General features: G+C 41.2%; 1 protein-coding gene across 1 annotated transcript in view; it reads left to right on the top strand.

Annotated features, from left to right (window-relative positions):
- The first annotated feature begins 6,656 nt into the window (after positions 1 to 6,656).
- LOC106604826 (dedicator of cytokinesis protein 2) overlaps positions 6,657 to 9,736 on the top strand; it is a 156,511-nt gene continuing 153,431 nt past the window's right edge. Inside the window, exon 1 of the mRNA XM_045718221.2 lies at positions 6,657 to 6,834. Within this exon, the coding sequence (XP_045574177.1) occupies positions 6,792 to 6,834 (43 nt within the window). The 5' untranslated portion in view covers positions 6,657 to 6,791. The remainder of the gene's footprint in view (positions 6,835 to 9,736) is intronic.

Genomic DNA, 9,736 nt, shown 5'->3' with positions numbered 1-9,736 from the left:
CGTCTTGTACAGCTAAACTTGTGTGGACACACAATTCAGTCCCATTCAAAATCCAATTTTCCATAATCCGTAACCTTTTATCTAACCTTAACCCATACTCTTACCCTAACCCTAACCATAAACCTAACCAAAACCTTAACCCAAAACCTAACCTTAACCCTAACCCTAAACCTAGCCCTAGCTCCTAATCCTAAACCTAACCCTAGCTCCTAATCCTAACCCTTAAACTAACCCTAGCTCCTAGCCCTAACCCTTAACGCAATTCTAACCCTAACACTAATTCTAACATTAACCCTAAACCCCCTAGAAATAGCATTTGACCTTGTGGGGACTAACAAAACGTCCCTAGTTGGTAAAAATGTAGTTGGTTTTCTATTCTTGTGGAATAGTTAAACATGTCCGCATGCACGCACACACACGCACACGCACACACACACGCACGCACACACACACACACACACACACACACACACACACACACACACACACACACACACACACACACACACACACACACACACACACACACACACAGTTTTTTTGCAGAAAAAAGTCAGCCTCCAAGTTCTCTGTGTCAAAGAACATTTGAACATTTTTCATTAGTCAACACAGCCACTTCCTGTGCCCCAGATAAACCACATGATAAATCAGCTGCTCACTCAGCTAAATAGTGGAAACTTCTTTGAAGTGTTTTTTTGCAAACCTTGTTTTTATTTATTTATTTTATTTCACCTTTATTTAACCACGTAGGCTAGTTGAGAACAAGTTCTCATTTGCAACTGCGACCTAGCCAAGATAAAGCAAAGCAGTGCGACACAAACAACAACACAGAGTTACACATGGAATAAGCAAACATACAGTCAATAATACAGTTGAAAAAGTTTTTTTACAGTATGTGCAAATGAGGTAGGATAAGGGAGGTAAGGCAATAAATAGGCCATGGTGGCGAAGCAATTACAGTACAGCAATTAAACACTGGAATGGTAGATATGCAGAATATATATGAATGTGCAAGTAGAGATAATGGGGTGCAAAGGAGCAAGATAAATAAATAAATACAGTATGGGGATGAGGTAGTTGAATGGGCTATGTACAGGTGCAGTGATCTGTGAGCTGCTCTGACAGCTGGTGCTTAAAGCTAGTGAGGGAGATATGAGTCTCCAGCTTCAGTGATTTTTGCAGTTCGTTCCAGTCATTGGCTGCAGAGAACTGGAAGGAAAGGCGGCCAAAGGAGTGGGGGTGACCAGTGAGATATACCTGCTGGAGCGCGTGCTACGGGGGGGTGCTGCTATGGTGAACAGTGAGCTGAGATAAGGCGGGGCTTTACCTGGTAGAGACTTGTAGATGACCTGGAGCCAGTGGGTTTGGCTACGAGTATGAAGCGAGGGCCAGCCAACGAGAGCGTACAGGTCGCAGTGGTGGGTAGTATATGGGGCTTTGGTGACAAAACGGATGGCACTGTGATATACTGCATCCAATTTGTTGAGTAGAGTGTTGGAGGCTATTTTGTAAATGACATTGCCGAAGTCGAGGATCGGTAGGATGGTCAGTTTTACGAGGGTATGTTTGGCAGCATGAGTGAAGTATGCTTTGTTGCGAAATAGGAAGCCGATTCTAGATTTCATTTTGGTTTGGAGATGCTTAATGTGAGTCTGGAAGGAGATTTACAGTCTAACCAGACACCTAGGTATTTGTAATTGTCCACATATTCTAAGTCAGAACCGTCCAGAGTAGTGATGCTGGACAGGCGGGCAGGTGCGGGCAGCGATCGGTTGAAGAGTGTGCATTTGGTTTTACTTGCATTTAAGAGCAGTTGGAGGCCACGGAAGCAGAGTTGTATGGCATTGAAGAGAGTCGGCCCGAGAATTGAACCCTGTGGCACCCCCATAGAGACTGCCAGAGGTCCGGACAACAGTATTTGCAACAGTATTCATAGTATTTGCAACACTATACATAGTATTTACACAAAACTCATGAAATAATTAAGATTTCTGTTACATCTGTTATATTGGGCTCCTGAGTGGCGCAGTGGTTTAAGACACTGCATCTCAGTGCAAGAGGTGTCACTGCAGTACCTCGTTTGAATCCAGGCTGCATCACATCCAGCCGTGATGGGGAGTCCAATAGGGCGGCGCACAATTGGCCCAGGTTTGGCTGGTGTAGGCTGTCATTGTAAATAAGAATTTGTTCTTAACTGACTCGCCTAGTTAAATAAAGGTTAAATAAAAAATAAAAAAAATATCTGTCTACTGAAGGCTTTATCATGCCAGACTGTAATGTTAAAGATGGGTGAGACATTCAAATGACAATCTCCTCTTTAACTGGCCACAATCTGCTTGGTGGTTGGGTGTAGTAGGCCTATAATTTCACAATCAAAGTATGAGGATTGGGAAAGCTTTCCCTGAAACTTGACAGTAAATCTAACATTTTAGCAGTGATACCATTTCATCAAGGAGGTGCAGGAAGTTCAGCAAGCACTTCTGTGGGATTTGGGGAACTGATTGGTCTGTAGCAAAAACTGACGAGGCAGAATGTTGGCTAACCAAGGAAGTAATCCAAAATTAATCAAATGACGTTACTCATTTTGAGCAATCCAATGGATTACTTTACTAATTACCTTTATTGTCATGTAATCTGTAATCAGTAACTGATTTGATTTTTCAAGTAATCCATCCAACCCTGTGTGCGTGTGCATGTATGTGCGCATGTCTGTAGCTGTGTGTCTTCCTATTTGGTAAAATACCATACAAGACTAGGTACTGTATATGTAAAAGTTGTATGGATTAACTTTAAAAGATGAGTTTTAAAGTAGTTCTTGGCCCCAGCCTGTTTAACTCCAGACTATACAGTGAGGTATATACATCCAGACCTCATAACAGGATGAAACAACACAGAGTGTCCTTACGGGAGAGAAGAATGGTATGGAACATCCTTGCTAAACATGTGGATCCATACAGTTGAAGTCGGAAGTTTACATACACTTAGGTTGGAGTCATTAAGATTATTTCACTTATAATTCACTGTATCACATTTCCAGTGGGTCAGAAGTTTACATACACTAAGTTTACTGCCTTTAAACAGCTTGGAAAATTCCAGAAAATTATGTCAAGGCTTTAGAAGCTTCTGATAGGCTAATTGACATTATTTGAGTCAATTGGAGGTGTAATTGTGGATGAATTTCAAGGCCTACCTTCAAACTCAGTGCCTCTTTGCTTGACATCATGGGAAAATCAAAAGAAATCAGCCAAGACCTCAGAAAAAAAATGTAGACCTCCACAACTCTGGTTCATCCTTGGGAGCAATTTCCAAACGCCTGAAGGTAGCACGTTCATCTGTACAAACAATAATACGCAAGTATAAAAACCATGGGACCACGCAGCCGTCATACCGCTCAGGAAGGAGACGCGTTCTGTCTCCTAGAGATGAACGTACTTTGGTGAGAAAAGTGCAAATCAATCCCAGAACAAAAGCAAAGGACCTTGTGAAGATGCTGGAGGAAACAGGTACAAAAGTATCTATATCCACAGTAAAACGAGTCCTATATCGACATAACCTGAAAGGCCACTCAGCAAGGAAGAAGCCACTGCTCCAAAACCATCATAAAAAAGCCAAAGCCAGGTTTGCATCTGCACATGGGGACAAAGATCATACTTTTTGGAGAAATGTCCTCTGGTCTGATGAAACAAAAATTGAACTGTTTGGCCATAATGACCATTGTTATGTTTGGAGGAAAAAGGGGGAGGCTTGCAACCCGAAGAACACCATCCCAACTATGAAGCACGGGGGTGGCAGCATCATTATTGTGGGGGTGCTTTGCTACAGGAGGGACTGGTGCACTTCACAAAATAGATGGCATCCTGAGGGAGGAAAATTATGTGGATATATTGAAGCAACATCTCAAGACATCAGTCAGGAAGTTAAAGCTTGGTTGCAAATGGGTCTTCCAAATGGACAATGCGCAAAATGGCTTAAGGACAACAAAGTCAAGGTATTGGAGTGGCCATCACAAAGCCCTGACCTCAATCCTCTAGAAAATTTGTGGGCAGAACTGAAAAAGTTTGTGCGAGCAAGGAGGCCTACACACCTGACTCAGTTACACCAGCTCTGTCAGGAGAAATGGGCCAACATTCACCCAACCTATTGTGGGAAGCTTGTGGAAGGCTACACGAAATGTTTGACCCAAGTTAAACAATTTAAAGGCAATGCTACCAAATACTAATTGAGTGTATGTAAACTTCTGACCCACTGGGAATGTGATGAAAGAAATAAAAGCTGAAATAAATCATTCTCTCAACTATTTCACATTCTTAAAATAAAGTGGTGATCATAACTGACCTAAGACAGGGAATGTTTACTAGGATTAGATGTCAGGAATTGTGAAAAACTGAGTTTAAATGTATTTGGCTAAGGTGTATGTAAACTTCCGACTTGAACTGTATATACATTGTGACACACTATTCCCAGTCTGTGAGTTCTAACGCGATTACAGAAATACACATACAGTATGCAACACACACTGAACAAAAAGGTCTGAAGGCACAGATTGTTTTCTTTTTTTGGGACTTTTGAGTTATGTATTTAGGGTTGCAAGGGGACATTGATTTGTTTAATTGAGTGGGATGGACCAATTATGAATCAATGATAATTAATTAATTAATGTGCGTTAGTGTGTGTGTGTGTAGTACTGGGGCTGTTTTCCGGCGGCTCTGCAAACATGCACCCAGACACATTTTCAAAACTAGATAAATATGTTATAATTTATATTCAGTCCTTTTGTATGTTCCATTGTGGTTTCCTGTCTGTCAGTTTGAAAGAAAAGGTCTTCGGCAGTGGTTTAAAGTACCTAAGTGAAAATAATTGAAAGTACTATTTATATTTTTTACAACTTGTACTTTTACTCCACTACATTCCTAAAGAAAAGATGTACTTTTTACTCCCATACCTTTTCCCTGATACCCAAAAGTACTCATTACATTTCGAATGCTCAGGCAGGACAAGACAATCGTTCCAATTCACCCACCTATCAATATAACATGTTGTCATCCCTACTGCCTCACTAAACACAAATACTGCGTTTATAAATTATTTCTGAGTGTTGGAGTGTGCCCCTGTCTGTCTGTAAAAATAAATACAAAAATAACATTGTGCCATCTGGTTTGCTTAATTCCAGGAATTTGATGTGTAGCGTTTACTTTTACTTTGTACTTTTACTCAAGTATAACAATTGAGAAGTTTTTCCACCACTTTACTTAAGTACATTTAAAACCAGATACCTTTAGAATTTTATGGAAGTCATATTTTACTTGGTGACTTTCACTTTTACTTGAGTCATTTTCTATTAAGGTATCTTTACTTTTACTCCAGTATGACAATTGAGGACGTTTTTTCCCACCGCTGGTCTTCTAATATAGCATCTCTCCATTCTGTTCCCACATGAACATGTAGGTAATGGACCATGGATGCATGTTGTGGCAGACTGAGCATGCTGTGGACTGTGCATGAGAGGTCACTTGAATGAAATCGGGTGTGTTATACAGAAATCAATTTCACCATATTTGGATAGTTTTATCTCATAGACAATCGATTATTATGTTATCAAGTCAGTTCTTTTTTTTATAAAGGTTCATCATTTATGTGTGGGTCTGTTCAGTTCTCATATTTCTAAAAAGCGAAAACTTGCTTGTACTGTGCAACTACTGTATTTTGTTATGACCTCTTGTAAAATGTAACGTATACTACCCTCTTGTGGATAAGTAAGGCAACTACATGCTACACATCAATTGGTGTAGTAGTAGTAAGCTACATCTAGCCTCCTATTGCCTATTGAATCCGTGCAGCGGAATAGAATTGTTAGCTCCCGGATGGTTTACCAAGATTAGGCTACATCCAGAGTGGGAGTGGACTGGCACAAACTGTTTTAGATGCAGGGCTGGCAACATCACTCTGTCTGGTCACTCCATCACACATGCAAAGGAGCAGAAAGAGGAGAGAGAAGAGGAGCTTGTGTTTTTAGGAACGCTGCCCAAGCAGGAGCTGAAACATGTTGCCAAGTATCTGTTGTGTCTTATATCAAACATAGTAGGCCTATGAAATAAATTGTATTTCAGATAAGCTGCCAACAAGTTAGTAAGATCATTTGTCACTTTAGACTAAACTATTGCCTCACATAGTACACTCGCGCTGCCCACTGAACACTCATTGAGAACAGGTTCCTCGTTCGGACTACACAATAGGGGCTATCTAGAACCTAAAATGGTTATTTGGCTGTCCCCATAGGAGAACCCTTTGAAGAACCCTTTTTGGTTCCAGGTAGAAGCGTTTTGGTTCCAGATAGAACCCTCTACACAACGGGCAAAAATAGTTCTACCTGGAAACAAAAAAAGGTTCTACCTGGAATCAAAAAGGGTTCTACCTGGAATCAAAAAGGGTTCTACCTGGAACCAAAAAGGGTTCTGCCTTGAACCAAAAAGGGCTCTCCTGTAGGGACAGCCAAATAACCTTTTGGAACCCTTTTTTCTAAGAGTATGAGGCCACATAGAGAGCTACAGTTAGTGAACAGGCCTCTACATAAACAACTACTGAGACGGTTATCCCATGACAACTGTGAAGAGAGCAAGAGAAGAGAAAGAGAAGAGGAAGGAAGGAGAGGGGGAGGAGTTATCTGCTTTCATATATACAGACAAAAAAAACGCAGAAGTGAGAGGTAGAGCAGAAAACGCATCTCAGACACCCAAAGAAAGAGAAAGAGAGTACACGGGAGAGAGGTGGAGAGAGAGAAAAGAAAGGCAGTCATGGCTCCTTGGATGACGACCACAACGGAGCGATATGGCATAGGTAAGTAACCCACACGTACCTGTGCAGTCCAAGTGTATGTGTTTGTGTGTGTTTGCTTTCTTGCTTGCAGAGGGTGATCTCCGATCGCCCTCACTTCCTCCTTGACAGGAAGTGAGCAGACCTCAGGTAACTGACTAACGTTCTGACTGTCTGCACAGACATGATAGAGAGAGATGAGGTAGAGATCACTGATAGACCTCTATGTTCAGTGAAACAAAATGGCCGAGTGCTTCAATGGCTGCATCAGCAAGTGACTTTGTGACATGAGTGTCAGGTATCACTTGACACACATGATAGCAGTTGCTCTGGCTCAACCCTGGCATGTTTCCTAATCAGAAAGACTGATTCTATCACTGTCACTTTTCATAAACATAAACATATTGATCTTCAGAGCAGGGTTTGTATTTGTTGCAGTAGTTCTACAATGCATTAGAACAGTGATTGGCCCTATGGGCTACACGCACCCCTTTTTACTTTTAGGAACTCAGTCGGGGTCTCAACTTACTATTGAGAGTTAGAATAGTAGACAACTGCTGATGCACAAGCAAATGTTTTTCATTTCACCATGCGTATTCTACTATTGTCACATCCTGACCAGTAAAGGGGTTATTTGTTATTGTAGTTTGGTCAGGACGTGGCAGGGGGTGTTTGTTTTATGTGTTTCGGGGTTTTTGGTTAATGTTCTATGTTAGTATATTTCTATGTTCGTTATAGTCTTTCTATTTCTATGTTTAGTTTATTGGGTTGATCTTCAATTGGAGGCAGCTGTTCCTCATTGCCTCTAATTGAAGGTCCTATTTAGTAGGGGTGTTTTTTCATGGGTTTTTGTGGGTAGTTGCTCCATGTGTAGCTGTGTGCCTCACAGGACTGTTTCTTCGTCGTTGTTTTGATTCAAGTGTTTTGTTTTGTTTTCTTCTCAATAAATAAGAAGATGAGTTTACACATTCCCGCTGCGCCTTGGTCCCATCCTTACGACGAACGTGACAACTATTCTAACTCTCAACAGTAAATTGAGACCCCGAATGAGTTCCAAAAAAAATTAAAACAAATGTGTTAGTTAGTCTAAACGTGTAGTAATCATGGTCAAATTACAGACTGAAGCACCCCCATTGATTTTGTTAGTCGAACATTTCTCTCCACCCCATGGCAAAATGAGTAGAATTGCATGAAATTTGTTATAAAATGGCAAAATCTTCTCTCCGCCTAGGGCTATCATGGTAACCTTGTTACCGCCACGCCGGCAGTCATGAGTCATGACCCGCAGTCCAACGGCCCTCGCTAATGGCCTGGTACTCAGCACTCTATTGTCCCTCTAATCACTCTCTAAACACTTCCTGATTGAATTTGAACAACCTGAAAGATGAGGACAAATTCTGATGGGAGTTACAGGTCCTGTTCCGAAATGGACACGTGAAAGCCCCGGCCCCAATATGTATAAATAAACAGTTTTAACTCGTTCCGAAAGTACCTAAAGGACAACCAGACCCCGTCACCTTATGCACCCGGTCCGATCCGAGTGAGGGAAGCAGCAGAAAAGCCAATTGTTTTGCTACTTTGGAGCTGTGGAGAAGCTGTAGGCTATGGGGAGGTGGAGTCTGTGTAGTGTGTGTGTGAATGTGTGTGTAAGACAGAGCACTGGAGCAGGCACAGTGGGAGAGACTGCCAACGCTGTTAACTCATGCCAGACTAACTTCTTGCTAGTTATTTATTATTCCATCCGATTACATAGTACCTGTCTTGACTGCGTCACACTGAGAGAAACTAGCTAACTACGTTACTGCACTTCTCACCGTCCTACAGTTTACCTACACATATCAACAACTCCATTCAGATTATAGCCTAAATAGCAGCTTTTGGTCGTTTCACATTTCACTTTTAATTATGTCATCTTCCAATGATTAGAGATACCATAACTTGCTTGGTATACAAGATCACTCTTAGGTTCCAGGTAGAACCCTTTTTGGTTCCATGTGGAATCCTCTCTGGCAAGGGTTCTACATGGAACTCAAAAGGGTTCTACCTGGAACCAAAAGGGGTTCTTCAAAAGGGTTATCCTACTGGGATAGCTGAAAAACCCTTTTAAGTTCTAGATAGCACCTGTTTTTCCAAGAGTGCAGAGCAGTAATGCAATTGTCTCTCTCTCCGCTGGAAGCGCAAGGATCAGAGTGCATGCCTTTCTTGCAACTTTTTCCGAACCATCAGTATAAAGTCACATCATGTTTTAATTTTTCTAATACATTCCCAGGTTTATAGTCCTATCACAACTAAATAAATAATTCATGTTATTGTGATGGTGTAGGCTATATTAAATGGATTTATTCAACTTTTGTCCCCGAAGGCTTGCATCGGCAGCTTGCATGCGGGGAAGCCTGGAGATGCTAAACATGTTTAGGTTTATTAACAGTCAATTATCTTGAGACCGGCAGCATTTGCATGACAATTACCAGCTGACAAAATGTCATGACCGCCACAGCCCTATAGTCTCCGTCCCATGACGAAATGTGTAGAATTGCAGCAAACTTGCTTTAAACTGCAACATTTTCTCTACATCTCAGGGCAAAATGTGTAGAATTGCAGGAAATGAATTCTAAAATGGATAAATCTTCTTTCATGTTAGATTGAAAACACAGGAAGTGTAGAAGGGAGGAAGTAGCATGAGGTTTCTGGGTGTCACAAATAGAGCAGCAGCACAGTGGCGTGAGTAGGTTTCCATTTCTAGCATCATGTGTACACAGACCTGTAAAACACCAGAACAATGGAAGACAGTGTACAACCATATTATTACTGATGAACAAGAACGTTTTATGGGCGGTATAACTATTGTTATTGGTCATATTAAAGAAGGCACACAATTCTTGACATAGTTGTACAAACATACAGTATATCCTCTTTTCTTTTTTGT

This window comes from Salmo salar, chromosome 05 (assembly GCF_965601325.2).
Source record: "Salmo salar chromosome 05, fSalSal1, whole genome shotgun sequence".
NCBI lineage: Eukaryota > Metazoa > Chordata > Actinopteri > Salmoniformes > Salmonidae > Salmo > Salmo salar.
Note: the sequence above shows the minus strand (reverse complement) of the source record. Positions and strands in the feature narration are given on the sequence as shown.